Source organism: Crocuta crocuta, unplaced genomic scaffold (assembly GCF_008692635.1).
Source record: "Crocuta crocuta isolate KB4526 unplaced genomic scaffold, BGI_CrCroc_1.0 scaffold13, whole genome shotgun sequence".
Classification (NCBI taxonomy): domain Eukaryota; kingdom Metazoa; phylum Chordata; class Mammalia; order Carnivora; family Hyaenidae; genus Crocuta; species Crocuta crocuta.
In genome coordinates, this window is record NW_027530007.1 from 2,197,083 (window position 1) to 2,221,252 (window position 24,170).

Below are 24,170 nucleotides of genomic sequence, written 5' to 3' on the forward strand. Positions count from 1 at the left end.
AGAAGTTCAAGGACCAGGTTAGCCTGAATGGGGACAGAGGAGGAGAAAAAAGGGATCAAGCCCAGGTCGAAACAGGAAGGTAATTCCCAGAGCTCCACACCTCTAAGAAGACGTCAGACTTTTTCTAGATTCACAAAATAAATATCATGATCCTAGCAGTAATGTTATATAAATGCAGCCTATTATGCAAAAAAAAAAAAACACGTACAGAACATCCTCTCCTTTTTGGTGGCCAAAATACATGTAAAATATGACCCCCCGGGTAGACAAAAAGTCACCCCAGGGATATGAAGTGACTGTGCTGGTACAGGGCACACCCGGTACAACTAAAACAAAACAGATTTCAACACCACCAGGAGCCTCCCAAGCCCCACAGCTGTGAGGGGTCTCCCTACAGCCCCTCTGCCCTTGAGACTTGTGCCTGAGCCTCTGCCTCCGGCTCGCTTCTGAGTCACCCCCTCTCCCTCTGCGTCTCCCTCTCTCCCTCTCCCAAACTACAGACCAAGTAGAAACAACAGGACTTCTTTCTGAAGAAGAAGAAAAAAAAGATTTAAATACTGGAATAGCAATCAATGCTAGGACGAAGGGTTCTAATTTTGTCATGGCTAACAGCATTCTCGGCCAGAGACAATTTATTATAAAAGCACGATTCTGATTTTGTTGAAATTTCTACAAATGTACCACTATCTTATGATAACGAAGTTCTGTATCAAAATCAGAGAAGGAAATTGAAGGGAAACTGGAGACGACTACCCCGTCTCAGGCTCTGCACAATCGTCACCAAGCCCATTTTTGCCCAAGGACCTTTGCATCTGTTGTTCCTTCTGTTAGAAGAGAAGGCCCAGGGCGCCTGGGTGGCTTAGTCGGTTAAGCGTCCGACTTTCGCTTAGGTCATGATCTCGCGGTTNGATGAAATGTCATCTTCTTAACGAGGCCTACAGTCGACTCTCTAACTTAAAATAGCAAGGCCTTCCTCCCCCGCCAATAGCTACTCCCAACATAATTCTCTATTTTCTCCACAATAATTCTCACCACCTGACAGATTTTATGGTTTTGAAAAGATGTTTGTCTTCTCTCACTAGACTATAAACAACGTGACCTAGAACAGAACCTAACAGACGTGACGGGATTTAAATGCGAAGGTATTAAATAAAGGCTGCATGAACCTACATCGCTCAGAGGATCACTGATAACAAAGGATACAAACCAAAACTAAAACATGTAAGAAAACATGTCAAGCAAACTTGGAGGGTTTAGAATAACAACTGTAATGGGAAACAGAAGGATGTTCCCAATTTTCAAAAGTAATAACCCTGGGGTTTTTTTTTAGGGGGGGAGGGCATTATTTAAGTAAGCTCCACGCCCAACGTGGGACTTGAATTCACCTCCCTGAGATCAAAAGTCCCCAACCGAGCCAGCCAGGCGCCCCAATCCTGTTTGTTTGTTTTTTTTAAGGCAGAATTTTCAGTCAGGTAAAATTCAGTCCGAATTTGACTTGTGTGAGACTCTCCAAAAAACCTGACCGCCACAGAGCTGGGAGCGGGAGGCAGCACCCCCCCGTGGCCGCACCGGCACGGAGACCTCCACACGAGGAGCCCCTCTCCTGCCAGACACGGGGTCCTCGGACACCCCAACGGAGACCTGCCCCTCCGTGCCTGCATCCCTAGCTCCTACCGCAGTGCCCGGCAAATGGAAGGCATTAAACAAGTGCCCAAAGGCATCAACGGGAACAGGACAAAGACCGTCTTCAAACATAAGAAGAATTTCGGTTAAACTCGTACTACGTTATTAAAGATTAGCGGGTCAGACAGAGGAAATGGCCTCTGTGCTTCTTTCTGATCGAAACCCTGGAACCAGCCCAGGGGCCAAACACATCGTTCGGCTTCTCACTCCCTCCCAACAGGCCCCGTTGTTCATTGCTGCTCCCAGGGCAGGGGTTCTCTTCCACAGATGGAGACAGGAATCAGGGGGCTGAGATTATAGAAGCTGTTTGATTAGCGGCTAGATCTTTTATTGAAAGCATTGAACACGGAACACATAAATTACTATGTCATAATCCCTAAAAAATATTGTGAGAACTATAGTTCTGTATAATTGGTTTCCTTTGTAATCCTCTGTTTTATTACATACATTTAAAATATACTTGGAGAAGCAGATCAAAGGCTTCGCCGCTTTGCCAGAACTCATGCAATGACATTCTTTTAAGAACTCCAGCTCCAGAGGGTAGAAAAGGCACCCGGAGAGCTTGGTCCACCAGACTTAATAATCCTGTCAAGATAAAACCAGCTGATAAAGGACTCAGTGGAGACTCTTGTGCAAGAATGACCATGTCTTCAGAGAGGCCAGGACAGCCAGGAAGGGTAAGGCTTTAGTTGGATATATTCAAGACGTCTGAGGGGTAGACATCAGAGGAAACGGAAGGAAGATAAGTATGATTTCAAAACAAGACTGTAAAATACAAATCATCCAGGAGGGTTAAGAATTTCTGGGGCGCCTGGGTGGCTTAGTCGGTTGAGCGTCCGACTTTCGCTTAGGTCATGATCTCGCGGTTCGTGGGTTCGAGCCCCGCGTCAGGCTCTGTGCTGACTGCCAGCTCAGAGCCTGGAGCCTATTTCAGAGTCTGTGTCTCCCTCTCTCTCTGACCCTCCCCTGCTCACGCTGTCTCTCTCTCTATCCTAGAAATAAAATTAAAAATTAAAAAAAAAAAAAAAAAAAAAAAAAAAGAATTTCTGAAGGCTGGGCCAAACGGTCTAAGGAGGGGGGAAGGAGCTGACAAAACCAGCCTGCCCTCCCAGGAACTTAATAAGCATAGATTTGTCAAAGGAAACGAAAGAAAGAACACCTTCTCCCCTCCCGGATGGTAAGTTCTTCCAGGAAAGAAACTGAGCCTCATTCATCTTCACGTTCCCATGACCTATTGCCGGGTCTGACCTGCAGGAAGCCCTAAATAAACGCCGGTGAACTGAAACATGAAAGCAGCACAATCAACGACGGCCGTGAAAAAGTGGCAATTATCTGTAGGAAAAGTTTTAAGACAGGCAAAAGCAATGTCATATTAACAGTGCAGGAAAAAAAAGAAAAAAAAGGAAATGTGTGAGCATGATGAATGCAAAATTCTGAGCAGCAGTGAGCTGCTGGTATGGGGGAGGGGGTGGAGAGCCAGAGCCGTCAGGAGTTCAAGACGTTACCATGCCTCACCAACGTTATCTATCCTGTACGTCCAGAATATTCTGTAGTAAGCTTTTTGGTAAAATTTTTGAAAAAAAATTGCCTTATGGGTTTTTTAAATTCTGTTCTGAGTGCCAGCAAAAGCAAAGAGACAGACTAAAGTGGGTCACAGTGAAAGACTAATGTTAGTAAATGTTCTCTAAATAGAACTCAAGAGGCACCTGGCTGGCTATGTCGGTGGGTGTGCGACGCTTGATATCGGGGTCGTGAGTTCGAGCCCCACGTTGGATGTAGAGATTACTTTGTAAAAAATCAATTTAGGGGCGCCTGGGTGGCTCAGTCGGTTAAGCATCCAACTTCGGCTCAGGTCATGATCTTGTGGTTCATGAGTTTGAGCCCTACGTTGGGCTCCCTGCTGACAGCTCAGAGCCTGGAGCCTGCTTCAGATTCTGTGTCTCCCTCTCTCTCTGCCCCTCCCCCACTTGTGCTCTGTCTCTGTCTTTCAAAAATAAATAAATGTAAAACAAAAAACTGTTTAAATCAATTTAATCAACCAATCAACCAATCAGAGCTCAAGTTTTACTTTGTGCCTAACATTCCCAGAAACCTATTTTTTCATTCATTTACTTGCTGAACTAGTGGCACTAGCAGAGTGCCTACTAAGTGCCAGCATGGTTCTGGGGACAAGGGAATGAAAAGCACTGATGAGGTCTCTGCTCTAATCTTACATCCTAAAGGGAGGAGGGGGGCACCTGGTGGCCCAGTCGGTTGAGTCATAATCTCACAGTTTGTGAGTCCGAGCCCCACATCGGGCTCTCTGCTCCTGAGGCAGAGCCCACTTTGGATCCTCTGTCCCCCTCTCTCTCTGCCCCTCCCCTAGTGGTGCCCTCTCTTTAAAAAATAAATGAACATTAAAAAAATAAAGTAAAAAAATAAAGGGAGGAGGGGATGGTGATTAAAGAAAAAAGTCCATCAATGGTATTTCCACTGGGAAACGAGGTCTTTGCAGATGTACTCAAGTTAAGATGAGGTCGCGCTGGCTTTGAGCGGTCCCTTCAGCCAGTAATCCTCACACGAAGCAGGCAACTTGGACACAGAGGCGCGGCTGTGAAAAGACAGAGGGCGCCGCGGTGACGCTGCCTCAAGCCAAGGCACACGGAGGACGGCCCGCAAGCAACAGCAGCTAGAAGAGGCAACGTTCTTCATCAGAGCCTTCCAAGGAAGCACGGCCCCGCCAACACCTCGGCTTTTGACTTCTACCCTCCGGAACTGCGAGAGAATAAAACTCAGTGGTCTCCGGCCATCGAGCCCTGCGATCCTGTGTCGTGGCGGCCCGGGGAACTTAACACAGACGCAGGCGGCGTTGCGAGAAGCCGGGACCCCGCACGGGAGAAGCAGCTTGCGGGACTCGCTGGAGGCCCCGGGCCCTTGTTCTCGCTCCTGCAGCGCAGGGCAGCTCCACTACCACGTCGCTCCCAGGCGAGGCCTCCTCTCCACAGGCGGCCGCCTACCCAGTATCTGTGTCTGTCAGAAAGCACTCCTCGATTCCAGAACAAAAGTCCCTCCTTCCCATTCAGTGGACAATACATCCACCCGCTGGCCCTCCGTCCCCCATCAAGGGCCACAGAAAACAAGCACCCGCCATCATCTTCCTCACGGCAGCTTCCCACACTGTTTTAATGGAACACTGTCACGCCCGCTTGAGGTTTCCTCTGAAGCTGTACATGCCTCTGCCGTTTCAGTCATTCCTCTGTGGGTCACCTACTAATTCGACGGATTACCTAAACGTGCCAGGCACTGTTAAAGGCACCGGGCTACGCCGTCCGCAGAATGGACACACGTCCCTGGCCTGTGCAGCTTACACTGTAGCAGGGGAAGCAGAGAAAACAGGATAAGCCAGTCACGCAGGTGCCACGCCAGCTGGTGACAGGAGCTCCCAGAAAGTTACCCACGTCAGACGGAGGGATGCGTTCAGGCAGTGGGAACAAAGAAAGTGATCCTTGTACAAACATCTGAGGAGTCCAATGAAAAGCCATGTGGATTTTGGGGGCTGAGCCTTCCAGCAACAGGGGCCATGGTTGGAATGCTCAGGAAGAGCAAGGACGCCAGTATGGCCGGAGCAGAGGCGGCGAGGAGGAGGAGCCAAAGGGGGCCCGGTTCACACACAGCCCCGATCGAGGCGAGGACTCTGACTTTCGTTCTCGGGGAGCCCGCGGAGGAAGCCAACGGAAAACTGCCGTGACCCATCTGAGGAGGTGCTTGTTTTCCGTTTCGTTGTGTTTAAACCTGTTTATTTAACAAATTCATGAAACTCTGTTTATCCAACCTGCCCGGTGCATGGCTAGTAACATCTCTGAACAGTGGTGACTATGGGAGAGACATAATCAGGACGTCCCCGCACAGACGTGCGCTGCCCAGAACTGACCAGCCAGAGCCGCCCCCGTCTTCCGTCAGTCTGTGACGGCAACGTAATGAGCTCGCTACGAAAGAGAACCCGCTGTTCTACGAGCTTGGGCTTACACGTCGGTAGGACCCAGCCTGGGGCTACCCCGAGACTGAAGTGAAGCGAGGGGAAGCATGGCCACTCCAGTAATCCAGGCAAGGCGCGCCAGTGCCCTGGACCCCACGGGTGGCTCACAACCTGTTTTTGTAAATAGAGTTTTGCTGAAACACAGCCACGCTTGTTTATGTATTGCCTGTGGCTGCTTCTGTGCTACCGGGGCAGAAAAGAAGAGCTGTGACTGAGGCTACGCGGCCTGCAAAACCAAGATATTGACTGTGTGGCCCTTTACAGAAAGGGCTGGCTGCTGATCCCTGATCCAGAGAAAGAAGAGGTACTGTTTCAGGCTTCAGCAACTAGGAAAAAACAGAGCTGGTATTTTCTGAGAGGGCGTTCCAGGAGAAGACAAGGCGATTTTGGACGTGCTCACCGTGAGATGCTTCTTAGATAGGGTGTGAGTCTGAGGTTCAAGGAATGGTTCTGGGCTGCAGAGATCAACCTAGGGAGCAAAAGCTCAGAGACAGTAAGTAAAGCTGGGAAACCAGATCAGATGGGTAAGAAAACAGACACGGATGCAGAGGACAACAGGTTAAATATGGACCCTCCCCCACAACCCCTGACATTTCACATCAGACAAATGACAAAGAACCATACAGAGCACCAAGAAGAAACAGAGACAGGAGGAAACCCAGGAGTGCGCAGAGCTCCCGAAGCCAAAAGAAGAAAGTGCTGCAAGAAGAGAGCCAGAGTCCCATCAGCTGGGGCTGAGCCGGTGACTCGGGGCAGAGCACAGGAGTCCTCACCCGACTGGATTCGAATCAGCAGTGGGTGCAAGGACAGACGCACACAGAGGCCAGGAGTTTTGTGGTGACGCAGAACAGAGCAGTGGGGTGGAAGCCGGCAGGGGAAATGAGATCAAGAGGAGTTCCTTTCTGGGGCGCCTGGGTGGCTTAGTCGGTTAAGCGTCCAACTTTCGCTTAGGTCATGATCTCACGGTTCGTGGGTTCGAGCCCCGCGTCGGGCTCTGTGCTGACTGCCAGCTCAGAGCCTGGAGCCTGTTTCAGTCTGTGACTCCCTCTCTCTCTGACCCTCCCGTGCTCACGCTGTCTCTCTCTCTCTCTCCTAGAAATAAATAAAACATTAAAAAAAAAAAAAAAAGAGGAGTTCCTTTCTATGTATATTCCCGGAAGAGGAAAAGGAACTGCATGTAGAACGACTATTAAAAAAATAAAAGTTTTCCACCTGAGATGGGAAACCTGATGGAGCGAGAAAGCTGGGAAGTGCCGGGGACCAACAGCTGTGGGTCGGACAGAGGAGGTGGGGCCTGGGGACAGAATTCAGGAAGGGCAGGGACGCTTCAGGCTTAATAAAAACAGGCCACACGTACAGGTAAGCAGGCGAATGCGGTGACAGGAGCTTACGGAGGTTCCCTTTGGCCTGCCTCTGCTTTCCTCATCAAACAGGAAGGCAGGCCGTCGGGCCAGAGCTGCACACAGAACGAGGTGCTGGCGACTAAAGGAGAGGGTTTGGAACAGACCTGGGGAGTGGGAGAGCGACAGGAAACACGCTGTAACTACCTGCCGGTGCAAAGGGTCTGCTGGAGCGCGTGACCCTCAGTCAGAAATGAGACCGACAGCATGGTTCTGGGGTTTTTTCTAGCCTTGTTCCACTGCATAAGACAGACAGGAGCTGGGGAATGGGATTTAAAACCGGGAGCATGGGGGGCACATGGGGAGGGCGCCTGGCTGGCTCAGTCGGTAGAACATACGACCCTTGATCCCGGGACTGCGAGTCTGAGCCCACACTAGGTGCAGAGTTTCCTTAAAAATAAAATCTTTAGGGGCGCCTGGGTGGCTCCGTCGGTTGAGCGTCTGACTCTTAATTTCAGCTCAGGTCATGATGTCACGGTTTGTGGGTTCAAGCCCCATGTTGGAGACTATCTCTCTTCTTCTGCCCCTCCCCTGCTTGTGCTCCCTTTCTCTCAAAATAAATATATACATTAATAAGAATGAAAATAAAATCTTAAAAGACAAAACAAAGCCAGGAGCCTGGTTTAACCCAGGAAGTAAGAGAAAGCGAGAGAGGGGAGAGAGGGAGTGACAACGAGTAACTGTGGGACGTAAATGGGGCAGCAGAGGCGAGGGGACACCAGGCAGGGGAGAAGTGAAGAAAGTGGGACCGAGAGGCTGGGCCAGAAAGCTGAAGGTGGTGGGCAGGCAGTCACTGAGATGGAAAGATCTAGAGTATGACCCCGGCGGTGAGCGGCTGGTGTCGGACGGAAGACCAGGTGACCAAGGGAAAGCAGCTCAGAAGAGTGCGAGGGCAGAGTCCTGCAAGGCCGTCCCTGTGGCTGCTGAGGCCACCACAAACCATGACAGGGTGCAGGGGAGCGAGGCAGCGGAGCGAACGAGGCAGGGTGAGCGGGTTCAGAGTCCGGCTGTGACAAGGACAGGAATGGGGAACACAGTCTAACAACACAAGGTTCAAAGCGATGTGTTCTTAGGGAAGGGGAAGCGCCGTCCAGAAGACAAGGGGACGGGCGCGAATTCAGCCGGAGCCCTGAGGGGAAAGACCGTCCACGGGGAAGGACTGTGCCGGGGACAGACCGGGAGGATTTCGGAACAGGGGTTGTGTGGAGAGAGGTGTCCGTGACAAGCCATATGCGGGTCAGAGACCGAGAGGTAAGGGGCCCGGGAGGCCCGGTGGCTGACATCAGCAGGACAGGCCGCATGCTGAGAGGACTCCGGTGGTCCCAAAGAGAATCGGTGCTGTGAGCAGGCGCACGCGGAGCTTGTCCCCAGCCTCACCGCCGCCGGTGCAGCGTGATCTGAAGCCCCGCCCCATCCCACCTGCTCTCCCCTGATGCCGCCAGCATCCCGGGCGGGACCTGGTCACGGTGGAGTCAACAGAACTGCTGGTGGTACCGTTTCCCGGGAAAGGGGAAAACTCCATCTGGAGTCCTGAGCCCGTCCCCTACCAGAAGACCATCACAGCTTCTCAAAGGTGTGCACAGGCGACAGTTCAGGCAAAGGCACTGCTTGTCACTAACTGAGGATTTGGCCTGAACCTCTCTCACTTTTATAATCGACAGGAAGATGCATAAGCATCTACGATAAGGTCTATCAAGAGTAACGATAACTGAAACTCTGCAAATACTTTTTTTTAAATTTTTTAAATGTTTATGTATTTTTGAGAGAGAGAGAGAGACAGAGACAGAGACAGAGAGACAGAGAGATAGAGCACAAGCAAGGGAGGAGCAGAGAGAGAGGGAAACACAGAATCTGAAGCAGGCTCCAGGCTCTGAGCTGTCAGCACAGGGCCCGATGCAGGGATCAAACTCACGTACGGCGAGATCACGACCTGAGCCAAAGTCAGACACTTAACCGACTGAGCCACCCAGGCGCCCCTCTGCAAATATTTTTCGTTGACGAGTTACCTAGTTCAGAAAGACAGATTATGTGGAAGGCAACTAAGAGAGAGTACATTAAATGCAGAAATAACAATCATATTAGCTTATTCAACGACGTGATGATGAATTCAGCTCTGAATGCACCTGCTTTTTCAAATGAGAATCCTAAGTAATTATATTAATTATAATATTACTCATGTTCAATAGAAAAGTTCACTTGACAAAAGATACTTTCAAATATACAGAATGAGTCAATATCATTGTTTCCCAACAAAGACATACCTGGATATCAATGATGAGCCCATTAATTATAAAGAAAAATAAATTCACAATAGTTAAATACGTGTCAATGAGATGACTGTAAACATCACATTAGGTGAACTTTTATACCCCGAAAATTCAAAGAATCTTGTTCTATGACAATGTACAATGAAGACAAGGAAATCTGTAATTAGAAGCCTGTTATTTTGCCCATTACTTCTATCTCGCCTTTTCAGATGATTTTATCACAGAAGGAAAGCATCAACCAAACTCATAAAATCAGCTGAGACAAATTAAGTCTTAATCGCCTTACCATCAGAGATTAAGACCTGATCCTGTTTGAAACAAAGGGTAAAAGTTACAGAAAGGAAAACAGTTAATTTGAACAGATCACCATCAAAATGAATAGCGACTAAGAAAACACAATGCGATGATGTTAATCTTTAAACTGCTGCTTGCAGGATTTTAAGCAGTGGCTATCCAATTTTGACGTTTGTGGAGACGCTGTCCAATCTTTTACCCTGTTGTGAAAATGTCACAACCACAGTAAGCTTCACAGAAAGCTAGGACCAAAACAAACACGCCCCAGGTATGAAAGCAAGGCTTACCTGATGCACCTATTGGGGAGGTAGCTGGGGTCATGTTGTGGACATTGAGACCAAGGCTCTGGGAGGGGCCCGGGGCGGACGCTGCTATGGGAGGTCCCAGCGGGTTCTCCCTCTGGGGCGAGGTGAGTGGGGTGGTCGGCTGGGAGGTCTGTCCACCAGCAAGTCGTGCGAGGCGCCTCCGTCGGATCTACAACGTGAGGGGACAAAAGACCTTCTGTAACTCAACCGTAGAAAACACAATTCTGCCCGAGAAGAGCAACATTAACGTTATCGATAACCATCGAAAACCGTGCTGGAGCTTAACAACTAAAAAGGCCTGGAGAAAAAAGGACCCACTTGAGACAAGCAGGGACTTGGCACACGGGCACACAGCCTTACAGTCCCCGTTATCACACCTCCTGACCGACACGGTGACTGTGCCGTAAGCACACTACACTCCTAAACACGCTGAGGCTTGTTCTTTTAATAAAACTGTGTAACCTGGTCATTTTCAATAGGTGAGATTTTAAAGAAATACTCAACGAGAGTCACTAAAACAAGTTTCGAAAGTAACAAACGTTAGACGAAGACACAAATTTTACCATCGCTTTCAGCAGCAAAGTGATTAGCTGCTTCTTATGTAATTGCAATCAAAATATCGGGGGCCCTTCTTCCTCACAATAGTACTCCGGGGTTAGCAAGTGACTGCGAGAATCTCTACCACATCACAGAGAATTTCTACCACATCCCACTTTGACAGTCATTCATTTACAGCCAGGCAATGAACTCTCACTGACCCGCTGCTGTCCCTGGCAGGCAGGACGTCTAACTGTGAGGGGAAGGCTTCTGGCTCTGAGTCGGCCTCAAAGAAGCAAACCAGCGAGGCTGCTCACACTCGTCCATTATGGATAGGGAAGACGCTGACCTAGAACAGACGCTAGCAGGGATGGACCTGATCCGAACCAAGAACCTGTCATTCCAGCCCTTCAGAACAGCTGCTCCTACTACTGTCCAGACACCCGAGAACATTCTGGTTCTTAACCCCAGACCCGAGGGGCCCACTCCTGCGCCCCTGCTGCAAAGATGTCGCCCAACGGCCTTACGCAAAATCCTGAGCTTTGGTCGTTCATCTACCTTCTTCACTAGAAGTAATCAATCCCTTAAAGGAAACATTAGCTCTTAATTGTTGAAAATAAACACTGAAAAAAATAAATAAATAAACGCTGATGTGGCACTTTATCTCCTAGCAATGTTCTCAATGCTTTATAAATCTATACTCATGGAATTCTCAGGATGAGCCTTCGTGGGTACTTAGGTCCATTTTATAGATGAGCAAACTGAGGCACAGGGGTTAGATACTTGCCTCGTTCTTAAGTGGTACAGCTGGAAATTGAACCCATGCAGCGGCTCTAGCGCTACGCTCTTACCAGCAATCCAGCAGTCTGGGGACCCTCTGGGGATCTCCAGGACCCTCGCAGGGGGGATGCTGAGGCCAAAGCTATTCTTACAGTATCACTAAGACATCTGCCTTGGTCGGTCCCAAGTGCCCAGCGGGGGTTTTCCAGAGGCTGCAAGGCATGGCAAGTTGCAACAAATAAAGGAGTTAACACAAGAATGCGGCTGTATTCTAGTAAATCAGACATTAAAAAGACCTGGAAAAGTCACTCTTCTCACCACATTTGTTTTGGAAAATGTAACTGTTTTCATTCAGGACGCATTATTTAGGGGCACCCGGGGGGCTCAGTCGGTTGAGCATCCGTCTCCTGGTTTCAGCTCAGGTCATGATCCCAGGGTCGTGGGATGGAGTCCCGCCTTGGCGCAGGGCCCGCCGAGGATTCTCTCCCTCTGCCCCCTCCCCTGCTCGTGATCTCTCTCCCTCTCCCTCTGTCTCTCTCTCTCATTAAAAAAAAATAATTCTATTAACATAAAATGTTTTTTTTTAATTAATGTATGTTTTTAAGTTTCTCGCTTTTTATTTCTATTATGGTAACCATCAAAGAATACAACCCACCTAAACAAAAGCTCTTTGAGATTTCAACATTTTATAAGAACATAAAGGAGTCCTGAGACCAAAGCGCAGACCCGCAGGCTGCCTCTCTCTCATCCATCCTGATTTCCCCACTGTCGAGCCCAGTGCTCCCTGACCTGAGCTGAACGGAGAACAGTGAAGGTCACCACAAACCATCTGGCGAGAACTGGTTTGGAGACGGAAAAAGCTCACTGAGGAAATCACTGAAGTGCTTCAGGACCGCTCACCTGGGGTGGTGGGTGGGGAACGTGGGCCAGAAACTCCCACCCCAACCTGTTCCCGATCCAATGACTCAAGCCTGAGACGCAGGAGCTGTGTTCCCCGCTTGCTGGCTCCCCTTCGCCTCCCCAACACTCTGCTTATCCCCAAACTCTGCCTTTTCTACCTGGGCCACCCTCCCCTCTCAGCTCCTCTGCCACCACCCTATCCAGGCCACCACCCTCTCTCACCAGGATCTCTGCAAGAGGCCATCAATCTACCAGGCCTGATATAAGCAAAGGCTCCGTATTCCTTTCTTTAAACATTTTCAAATCTTTAAATTTCTGGAAGGCAAATCAAGCCAGAATGAGATAGCACTCCATACCCATGAAGATGGCTACCATCAAGAAATCATAAAATAAACAAGTGTTAGTGACAATGTGGAGAAAATGGAACCCTTTGTAATGGTGGTGGGAAGGTCACGTGGAGCAGGCACCACTTTAAACAGCTTGGTGGTTTCTCAAAATATTACAAATAGAATTACTATGCAATCCAGTAAGTCCACGCCTAGGAAATGCACAAAAAGAACTGAAGGCAGGGACGCAAACAGCTATTTGTTCACCCGCGTCCACAGCGGTCATTTGTAAGAGCTGACACGGGGAAGCAACCCAAGTGTCCACCGCTGGATAAATGAATAAACGACACGTGGCATCGCCATACAGTGGAATATTACCCAGCCTTCCAGAGGAAGGACATTCTGACGCGTGCTACAACACAGATGAGCCGTGAGGACATTACGCTAAGTGAAATAAGTCAGCCACAAGAAGACAAAGACTGTAGGATTCCACTTATAGAAGGTATCTAGAGGAGTCAAGTTCACAGAGACAGAGCAGAATGGCGGCTGCCAAGGGCCAGGGCGATTTAGAAACTCTTAAGTAGAGAATCAAATCCTGAGTGATAAGAAAGCATGTTATCCTACTTTTCTTCTACAATCTACTCACACAGCAATCACAGGAATTCTTTAAAAACACAAACCACTCTCTCCTGCTCAAGCCATTCAATGGCTTCCCACTGCACTTGGAATAAAAGCCAAGTCCTCACCGCATTCTATGGAGCCATCGGCTGCCTCCCAGGTTAAGGTCCACCAACCACACCAGGCCCTGGCGGCAGCCGCTCCCGCCTTCGGGCGGTTCCTAAAACCTGGGAAGTCCAGCTTGCCTTCGGCCACCTGCAACTCCTTAAGCCTAGAGAAATTTTTCTAATTCCTGGCAAGACTGGTTCTTTCTCGCCCTTCCATTCTCAGCTTAAATGTCACCTCCTCCTACAGGACTTCCCTGATCGCCGTCTCTGGCACTACCCTCCCCTCTGCGCTCCTGGCCACTGCAGCCCTGCAATCGCACGCTTCACGCACTCCACACGGTCTGTAATTACGGCATCTATTTCTTACTTACTGTCTTGCCCATTTTCTGTCCCCTAGTAGAAGGGACGCTCCGTGAGCAAACCACGTCTGTCTTGCTGACGGGCGTATCACCAGCACGGAGCACAGGGCCAGGCACCTACAAGCCCGTACGTACTGAGCCATGAGGAAGGGTAACTGAGCCATGAGGAAGGGTAACATGCCATCGAGACAGGTGAAGGATTAAAGTCACACAGGAGAATGTTTTTTTTTAATATTTTTTAATTTATTTCTAGGAGAGAGAGAGAGACAGCGTGAGCAGGGGAGGGTCAGAGAGAGAGGGAGACACAGACTCTGAAATAGGCTCCAGGCTCTGAGCTGGCAGTCAGCACAGAGCCCGACNCACCAGCACGGAGCACAGGGCCAGGCACCTACAAGCCCGTACGTACTGAGCCATGAGGAAGGGTAACATGCCATCGAGACAGGCGAAGGATTAAAGTCACACAGGAGAATGTTTTTTTTTTAATATTTTTTAATTAATTTCTAGGAGAGAGAGAGAGAGAGACAGCGTGAGCAGGGGAGGGNTAACTGAATATTCAAAGCCCAGGGTTTCAGACTTCTGATGTGAGGGCCTCTTCAGACATCCACTCATTGAACCAATATTCATCAGGCACCACAGTAAACTCAACAGTCCCTGCTGTCACAGCGCTCAGATCCCAGCAGAGGCCCAGAGAACAAGAGCCTAGTGGACGAAGAGGATGCCGGGTGGTTACGAGCACCGTTCGAGAAAAAGGAAGTAGCAGAGGGACAGCAGGGCGCGCTGCGGAGAGGGCGCCGCGCTTTTTACATAAGGTGGGTGGAGAAGAACAAGATGCAGCCCCGGGAGCTTGCCACCCGCACTGAAAGTGTACAGCAGGGAACTGTCGCACAGCGGACACAGGTGTGACTCTGGTGTCAGTTAAAAGGCAAAGACCATCACCAGCATCTGAGAAAAGGCTTGCTCACGCCACTTTTGTTTGTTTTGGAACCTGTTATAAGTGGAATCATACAAGGGCGCCTGGGTGGCTCAGTCGGTTGGGCGTCCGACTTCGGCTCAGGTCATGATCTCACGGTTCGTGGGTTCGAGCCCCATGTTGGGCTCTGTGCGGACAGCTCAGAGCCTGAAGCCTGTTTCGGATTCTGTGTCTCCCTCTCTCTGATCCTGCCCTCCTCATGCTGTCTCTCTCTCTCAGAAAGAAAATAAATAAATAGATAGATAAATAAATAAATGGAATCCTGCAGTCGATGGTTTTTTTACATCTGGCTTCTTCTGCTCCATATTGTTTGTGAGAATCTTCCTGACTGTTGCATAGGGTGCAAGCTCATTCATTTGATTCCTACATGGACTCCTGCATGGATCATGGCCTGAGCCAAAGCTGGATGCTTAACTGACTGAGCCACCCAGGTCCCCTGTAATTTTTAAAAATTAATCCTACTTATTCTTCAAGGCCTACAAATGCTGCATTCTGTGTGTGGATTCTATGAATTTTTTAAAATTTAAAATTTTGTATGAAAGAGTAATTAAATAAGTAATTAAAGTTAAAATACCTCACACAAACCTGTATTCACTATCTGATACTGGAATTAAACTAGTATTTTAATCTTTGAAGCGTGTTTATCTATACACACCAATGTGACAGAGGGCCTAGTGAAAGAAGACTTTAAATTTTCAGGGAAACCTGTGTTTGGGGAGATCTGCTTAAAGTTGAGTTGAATTACCTTAGAGGTAGCTAACTTGGGAGCCCAATCTTGATTTCAAATTCAAGTTCAACCTTTACTACTTACTACTAAGGTAGGATCAAGATAAGTCACTTAACCTCTCTGTGCTTCAGTTTCCACATCTGTACAATGGGTGTGGAAAGAGTAGCCTCCACACAGAGTTGTGAGAAAACTACCACCCATGCCGTTTTCTACTTCCTTTTTTCTCCACAGCTCTTATCTGATCTCCGACACATGTGATGTTATTTATGTATTGCTTATTCACCATTCACCATTCCCCAACTCTAAGCTTCTTAACCCAAGGACTTTTCTCAGTTTTTTCTAGAAGAATACCTGGAACATGGTAGGTGCTCTCTAAATATTTGCCGAGTTAATGAAAGAATGAAAAAATACTAGAAAATACACTGTATATAAAATTTACCATTTAGGAATTAGTATTACCATTATTTTGAAAAAGCACACAAGCTGTTTTTGGAAAAAAGACAAAGCCACGTTTATACCTGGTGCCAGGTTCAGCCTGAGATGTTAAATTTAAACGTTCTCCTCGGTGAAACAAACATAGAATAAATGTCCTGACTCACTGCATAAGGCTTGAAGGAAGTTTTCCAAGAAAGATTTCCACTGTGCCGATGTTCCCCAGTCCCTACCCCCAACACTCCACAAACACAGGTTTAGAAAAGAAGAAGAAAAAAGAAAGAAGAATCGGGACTTTGTGAAATATACTGTGGGCCATTAATGAAGACAGAGGAGCGCAGGAAGCGACACAGGCAGGTCCGTGCATGACACGAACTGGTAGGAGATGACGATAAAACCCGTCCTCACCTCCCCCATCTTCAAGACCTACTGGAAAGAGGAGAAATATCCATGAAAGGGCCAGCACTCGGGGCTGCCTGCAGGGGACTCAATGGGGGACAGTGCCCTTCGAGGTGCGAGGTGCAGTGGCTTTAAACTAGTTTAGCAGCCCAAGGACCCCGGGAATATCTAGACAGGAGACTCCCGAGAGATGGCTTTGAGTAAAGGCTTATCTGATTAACTTGACTATTAAGAGATGTGACCTCACTTTTATCACAAACAGCACATCACAACATATGAGACGCAAACTAAAAATAGTTCAGCACATCAAAATATTATTCCACTTTCTTCTCTTTGCTTACTCTTTTTAACACATAAGACTGGCATCCTCTCTCTTACGTTAAAAACAAGCCCTTTTTGAAAGAATTCTATTTTCCCCAAGAGAAAATACCACAAGCACAAAAAAGGAACTTCCAATCTTCAACTTATATCCTAAAACACAATTCAAACCTAAACGTACGGATCACGAAATCTTGTTTCTAGAGTTTTTCTGGTCTTGACTAGTTCAGCTCTCATTTCACAGTGACATTAAAATAGGGTTTTCCCTGGAATTGTTCTACCTGATGCATTACCCTACGCTCACAGTCCCAATGAACTAAAAATAGATTCAAAACAGCTACTGTTCAAAACAACAAGGGCCACTGTGGTGGCGTGGGGCAGAGGCTCTGACCAGATGGGCCGAACTCCACTCCTCTTTTTAGCTGGATGGGGGGGAGGGGTGCGGCTGGGGGGTAAATCCCAAAAGCACTCCTTGTTTGTTTTCTAATTTTTTTTTTTTAAGTAGGCTTCATACCCAGGGAGAAGCCCAAAATGGGGCTTGAACTCACAACCCTGAGATCAAGATTTGAGCTGAGATCAAGAGTCAAAACGCCCAACTGACTAAGCCACCAAAGCACCCCCCAAAAGCATTGTTTTAAACCTGGTGAATAGTCATTCTACAAAGGCATCTTTCAATACTCAAAGAAGACTAAATTCCAACATAAAGAAAAACACTTTCAAACATTTACTCTTTGGAAATGTGTCCTNACCCACAAACCGTGAGATCATGACCTGAGCTGAAGTCGGATGTTTAACCGGCTGAGCCACCCAGGCGCCCCTCTTTTTTTTTTTAAGTATGATTTATTTATTTAGATAGGGGGAGGGACAGAGAGAGAGAGAGAATGAGCAAGAGTGGGGGAAAAGGGCAGAGGGAGAAAGAGAATCTTAAGCAGGCTCTAATCTCAGCACAGAGCCCGACGCAGGGCTCAATCCCACAACCCCAGGATCATGACCTGAGCTGAAATCAAGCGTCAACACTTAACTGATTGAGGCTCCCCCGCCGCCAGGTGCCCCAAGATACCTCTTACTCTGATGACTTTGTTCATAGCTGGCCATATCTAAAACTTGTAAAATGCTACTATAATTTCACAATATGCCTGGATCTAAGCCCAACAGTATATCTCAAAGTAGTGCATTCAAATCCAAACAGAGCTGTGATCAAAAATTCACCAGTTGCATTTTAAAAATTCACTATTTTACAGGCTCTAAGACAAAAGAATAGTTTTAATAGTATGATAAACACTTAACCAGCCCTTAAACCATGTGCCGGATGCTATTCTAAGGGATTCATGTACATAAACCTAGTTAAAAACCCAAGGTGATCAATACATTTATCTTCCGATTTTACAGATGAAGAAACCAAACTTGGAGGGGTTAGGTGACTTGCTCAAGGTCACACAGCTAGAAAATGAAAGATTAGATATGAACCCAGACAGTCTAACTCTGGAGTGCACGATTCTAACCACAGCCCATGCATCTTCATAGCAGAAAATCCCTTCTGAAGTTGCAGTGACCTGTAGATAGAGGCAGCCTCACTCCCCTGACGACACAGTGCCTGTTCGTTATCAGTTATGAATTAATGAATTTGTATGTAGGATGTTATAATTTCAAAATACTGTATTCATACTCTAACATTAGAGTGTTAGTGAACTCCCGCTTTGATGAGTGTGTATACTGAAATAAAGAATATTCCCATTTTCTGGTCCAGAGTGTATAGGGCACCAGCAAACCAAACAAACAAAAATGTCACTTTATGAACATAATCTTGTTCCCCCCAAATTCAGTCTTTTACTGGTTTATTAAGTGCACGTAAATCACTGTGGCAGGCACCAAAGATAACATAACACCCAAATCCTAATCCCTACCCTCAAGGGTTTCCAGACCCACTGAGGAAAGACAGATGAAACCCAACAATTATGTTGTGCACGAAATTATTATGTTATCTTGTGCACGAAAGGTCTGCACAAGATACAGTAACAGAAGAAAAGACACAAAGGAGGGCAACTCAGACCCCAACGCAGCCTGGGGTATCTGTTATTGCTTCATGGGGAGGTTACACACACACACACACACACACACACGCACGCACGCACGGGCATACATATACACGGCATACACAGGGAGCTCGATAATGCCTTATCTTTAAAAGAAAAGTGTTTTCCCTTTTTTATTTTTTGAAAACATGCTTTCTATTCACTTCGAGATCTCCTGCTCTTAAACACAGGGATATTTTTTATGTGTATTTTACCAGAGTACTTTTTTAAATTGAGTTGAAGGAAAGCAGGTTGTACGAGGACGCGCACATTAATTCCACTCGGGCACATTCACGTGGGAATATGATCATGGGGATATCGTTAGTGCAAATTACACATAAATGAAGATGGCAATGATACATAATAAATTTCTATTTTTTCCCATCTTCCCCTTTCACACACACAATTTTTTAATTTTTTTAATGTTTACCTATTTTTGAGAGACACAGAGCAAGAGCGAGAGAGATCACACACGAGCGTGGGAGGGGCAGAAAGAGGGGGACAGAGGACCTGGAGCAGGCTCTGTGCTGACAGCAGAGAGCCCAACGTGGGGCTCAAACTCACGAAGTATGAGATCATGACCTGAGTGGAAGTCAGATGCTTAACCAACTGAGCCCCGAGGTGCGCCTCCTGTCACACAATTTCTGACAAAGGAAATGAAACCATCATTATTCCCTGCGAGGTCTGTGAAAACTGAGAACACGGGGGTCAAGGCACAGCTCTGCTCCAGATCATCCTCACTCCGCACCCGGCGCGCACTGCTCCCTGCCAAGGCGGAGGGAAGGGAGCGAGGCGCAGGGGGTACTGGCCCACAAGGCACCCGTTCATTTCTGTTCACATTTCACTGGCCGAAACAAGTCACATGGCCGTCCCGACAGCCAGTGGGGCGGAGACAGAACCTTCCCCCAGGAAGGGCAGGGAATATCTGAACAAGAATACAGCCTGGCACAGGATTTCACCGGCCGCATACCTGATGTCAGGGGCCACTTGCTGTACTGCCGTCCCCGTCTCCCCCCGCACACTCCTCCCCAGGGTAACTGCCCAGCATCGCCTCCTTCGGGTCTTTGCTCAAATGCTACCTCCCCAGGGAGGCCGTCCCTCACCACCTCCTATCTCCCATCTCTGCGTTATGGTTCTCCATACTATCAAATAGTTCAGCCCAAACCAACAGGTACGCGAATGCAGGTACACATGCACACATGCACGCGTACACGCACACGTACGTACCAAGAAAGAAAGGGAATGGGGCAAAAAGTCAACACCGAAACCTGATGAATCAAGGTGACTCAATCAATCTTTCTGCAGATTTGGAAATTTCCAGAGTAAAAAGTTGAGGAAAAAATTCGATCCACCAGCACGGCTCATGTTTTCCCAAGCTGTGTTCAGCTGCACAGAGCAGGCACGAAGTCCGAGCATCCCAGGTTGCTGAGTGAGCACGAGGGAGGTCACGGGCAGTGTGCACAAGACGGCGGTATGAGGAAGCAGAAACCCAAGGCAAAGGAAGCCCTCGCAGCACTTGGACTCTGGGTTCTGGGCTCTTCCGGTGGCCCAGCTACCTCTCCAACCTTGGCTTCAGGAAGAAGACCCCCACATCCTTAAAATAAATCTCATGTTCTGCTTTAGCTCGGAAAGTTGTTCTGTCGCTTACTGTGTGGATGTTTGTAACTACTTCTTCAACTGCTCAGAGACACTCAGTAACCTGTGCACAGAGCATCGCCTCAATGTTTTCACCAGTAGGTTTTCAGGATTCAAATTCACTTACACAAGCTATATGTTTATTACGGTAACGAAAAATATCCCGGACAGTAATTCTGAAAACTGAGCAACATACAAATTCAGACGTAATGCATGTCAGCTGCCTGGAGTTTCTTCTTCCAGACAGGTAGGCGGTGGCCAGGTGAGGGGACAGAGCAGGACACGGGGCAGGAAAGACAGGCTGAGACAAGCTCCTGAGGAGCTCTGAGTGCCCTCCAAAGACCGAACTTTTTCTAGAAGGAAAGGAAGAGATTTTGACGGATGAAAGCAGGGGAATAACTGGGTCGGATTTATCTTTTAAAACGAATCGCTCCAGCTGCTGTGTGGAGAATGGACTGTGGAAGGGACGGGTCCAGGGACAAGGCGTATAATCAAGAGAACTTGGTCATTACTCGGAAGTGAGACGTGAGGAAGCGTGGAGTCGAGATCTCAGACCTAAGCGGGCGGCACAGTCCCTGAAATGGAGACCATGAAAGAAGGGGTTGAGAAGAGCAGCTGAGTGCTGACGACACTGCGGGGTGAGGTGCCCGTAAGAACACCCGCACGCAACGCCCCACAGGCAGCTGGCATGGTGCGTACGTACGGACCTACGTGTCTATCGATTTATTTATGGAAATAGTTTCCATTTCCTTGTTCTAGCAAGGATTGAAAGGGATTAACAAAAGACACCATAAATCATTTTTTAAATTTAACCTAAAATCAAACAGATAAGGAAATGGGGATAGAAGTAAAATGACGGCACAAAAGAATGCGATAAAGCCAGAAGCACACATTACACGTGTGTATCAACGCAACATACACATAGCACATGCCCGTATCTGCAGAGGCTTAACGCCAAAGTACAATTCAGAGCAAGCGGTTTTGGAGTGACCCAAATGAGGAGATCCGCACATCACCTTGATTGGTGTGACTTGATTCAAAGACAGATTTTAGAGTACTGAGGGCAGGGTGTGTCAAAACCCTGGGGAGAGGAGGGTGTCCGGTTTTCATAAGCTTTTCAGAGAGGTCCCTGGCTCAAAAGAGATGAAAAGCTACTCCCACGGCACGCGTGGGCTGCGTATCCTTCCTGCAAACCCCACCCCCGGAGGAGGCGCTCCCAACAGAAGTCTGGGTAAGAAGTGTGTCACGGTGAGTTTCAGTGGCTTTCCACAGACACCCCAAAGCAAAGTCATGTATATAAGGGACCACAGTCTGAGAAGCCATGTTCTCACTGGGGTAGAGATTTGGGGACAGATCTCAAGCAGGAGATATGACCAGCAAGGGGACGTGAGAGTCAGCAGTAGGTACTGGTAGGTAACTATAGATACTGGGAGGGCAGAACTTTGCTCATCTCCAGGCTACTTCAGAACAATGCATGGCCCATAGGAGGCGTGGAATAAGTACCTGGAGAATAAATAAAAGGAATGCCCCCAAATATGATACTCATTCATTCATTCAGTCAGTCAGTCATCAGTCAGTAAATGCACCTGGAAGGTAGCAAACGAACGGAAAATCAAGAACAGAATCCTGGGGTGCCTGGGTGGCTCAGTTAAGCATCTGACTTCGGCTCAGGTCATGATCTCACGGCTCATGGGTTCGAGCCCTGCATCGGGCTCTGCGCTGACAGCACAAAGCCTATCTGGGATTCTGTTTTCTCTCTCTGCCCCTCTCCTGCTCGTGTGTGCAGGCTCACACACTCTCTCTCTCAAAAATAAACAAACCTTTAAAAAAACAAAACAAAAAGACCAGAATCCTGAGAAACATCATTTAAGGTGTTGTCAGGAAAGAGTGGGCTGCAATGGTGACGGGAAAAGGAAGAAGGGAAGCAAGGAAGCAGTGTACCCGTGGCATCCAAAGGAAGACACTTTGCAAAAGAGACGGACGCCAGGGTCAAAAGCCAAAGAGATGTCAACCAACATGTTCTGCAAAGTGCCCGGGATCCGGCAGCCTTAGCAAGAGCGGTCTGGATGCCGCAGTGAAGGGAAAAGCCTCCCAAAAGAGCATAAGGAGGGAGGGCACTAAAAATGAAGGGGGCGGAGGCAGGGAGATCCACTCTCGTAAGGGTCTGGTCTGTGAAAGGGGACGATGGGGATCAAGTGACAGCTGGAGGGGAACGCAGGACCAGAGGTGGCACCTTGCTGGTTTTGCCACCGGTGTGAACTGGAGGTCTTCGGAATCAGAAGGAGCAGAGGAGGAAGGCCGGGGACGGACATGATCACCAAGAAAGCCAGGCGCGGGGCAAGAGGGGACAGAACACAGCCCGGCAAAGTCGCTGCCCTGCGGAGCAGAGATGCAAATCGAGCGCTTAGAGCAGGGGTCAGCAGCCCACACCACGTCCCCTCCACCACTACCAGGAAGAGGCAGGCTTCCTCCCCTGAAAACGGAAGAAGTCCGTCTGTGAGAATGAAGTTGGGAGGTAAAGTCAACAGGCCAGAAGGGCCTGACTACGATTTCTTCTGAAAAGCAGAAGTCACTGTCACCTGCAGGGAATGAGGAGGGGCTGTCCCTTCAGCCAAGTCGGGGTTGGGAAGAGCGGTTCTTCTAACAGCCCTGAGGGCAGAAGAACAGCCTTGAGGGCAGTGGAAGGGCAAAGACACACACCTTGTGCCCTCCTACAGAGCTCTGGCTGCTTCGGGCTTTTGCCCAAGCAAGACTCCTGTTTTCTGGACGCAGTCGGGCAGGTCGGGGGCGCTCAACCCTCCATCTAGCAATAGCTACGTGGCCCTGGGCAAGTGACTGAGTATCACCTCCCTTGTCTACGTATAAAATGAGAACAGTGGGGGCACCTGAGTCAGTTAAGCATCCGACTTCGGCTCAGGTCATGACCTCGCAGTCTGTGAGTTCGAGCCCCACATCAGGCTCTGTGCTGGCAGCTCAGAGCCTGGAGCCTGCTTTGGATTCTGTGTCTCCCTCTCTCTCCGCCCCTTCCTCACTCATGCTCTGTTTCTGTCTCAAGAATGAATAAATGTTAAAAAAAATTTTTTTTAAATAAAATAAAACGAGAACAGTGGCCATACCTTCACTTCATGGGGTTAAACAGCTATCACCCATGGAAAGTGTTTAGCGCATCCGGTGTTGAATACATTAGCTATTACTGCTATTATTATGAGTATTTCTGGTATGCTCCCCCACACCCCCAAAAAAACATGTTTCCCAAGAAAATGCCAAAAGAATGGTAACTTGTCATGATTAAGTACTAGATTAGAAAAGATTAGTAAATGCTTTAAAAAAAGAAAGAGACCGCAAGTGAAAAGATCAAAGTCAGTCATTCTGTGATATAATTAACATACAAAGAAAAAGAGCACAGGGACGCTGGGGCTGCTTACACTACATTTTCCTTCCAATTATTTTTTATTTGTCCTCACAGCCTATTTCTTACCCCTAATCCTAACCAAGACTCAGATGGCGCCCCGCCAAGTGTGCCGCCCTATGGCAGCATCTCTACATCTTCAGAAAATGACACTGGATCACAAAAAGCTGACCCTCCAAAACACAGCCCAGCACACTTGGCACCCAGGTGGGAGCCCTGCCCTTCTTCTAGAAAGCAATCTGGGGGCGCCTGAGTGGCTCAGTTGGTTAAGCGTCCGACTTCGGCTCAGGTCATGATCTCACGGTTTGTGGGTTCGGGCCCCACATCAGGCTCTGTGCTGACAGCTAGCTCAGAGCCTGTTTCAGATTCTGTGTCTCCCTCTCTCTCTGACCCTCCCCTTCTCATGCTGTCTCTCTCTCAGAAATAAAACATTAAAAAAAAAAAAAAAGAAAGCAATCTGGCTATATTCTAGAAAAATCCTTCAAGATGATCACATCCTTTGATGCAGTAATTCTGTTTCTAGAAATCTTAGGGAAATTATCAGAAAATCAGAAAAAGATTCAGATACAAAGCTTCGTCACAAAATCATATATAATATTAAAAAAGAGGGGCGCCTG

General features: G+C 48.1%; 1 protein-coding gene across 3 annotated transcripts in view; it reads right to left on the bottom strand.

Moving 5' to 3' along the window:
- The window catches only part of UBE4B (ubiquitination factor E4B), a 115,292-nt gene that overhangs the window by 70,133 nt on the left and 20,989 nt on the right, over nucleotides 1-24,170 (bottom strand). The window contains exons 1-2 of one of the 3 annotated variants that reach the window (XM_077763835.1): nucleotides 9,947-10,031; nucleotides 6,099-6,167 (exon numbers count right to left, since the gene is read on the bottom strand). Coding sequence is in view for 1 of the 3 variants with exons in the window: in XM_077763833.1 (XP_077619959.1) it covers nucleotides 9,947-10,133 (187 nt within the window). In the remaining 2 variants the exon portion in view is untranslated. Of the gene's footprint in view, nucleotides 1-6,098; nucleotides 8,844-9,946; nucleotides 10,134-24,170 lie in introns of those variants that run through there. The other 2 variants (XM_077763833.1, XM_077763834.1) reach the window with 2 other exon arrangements.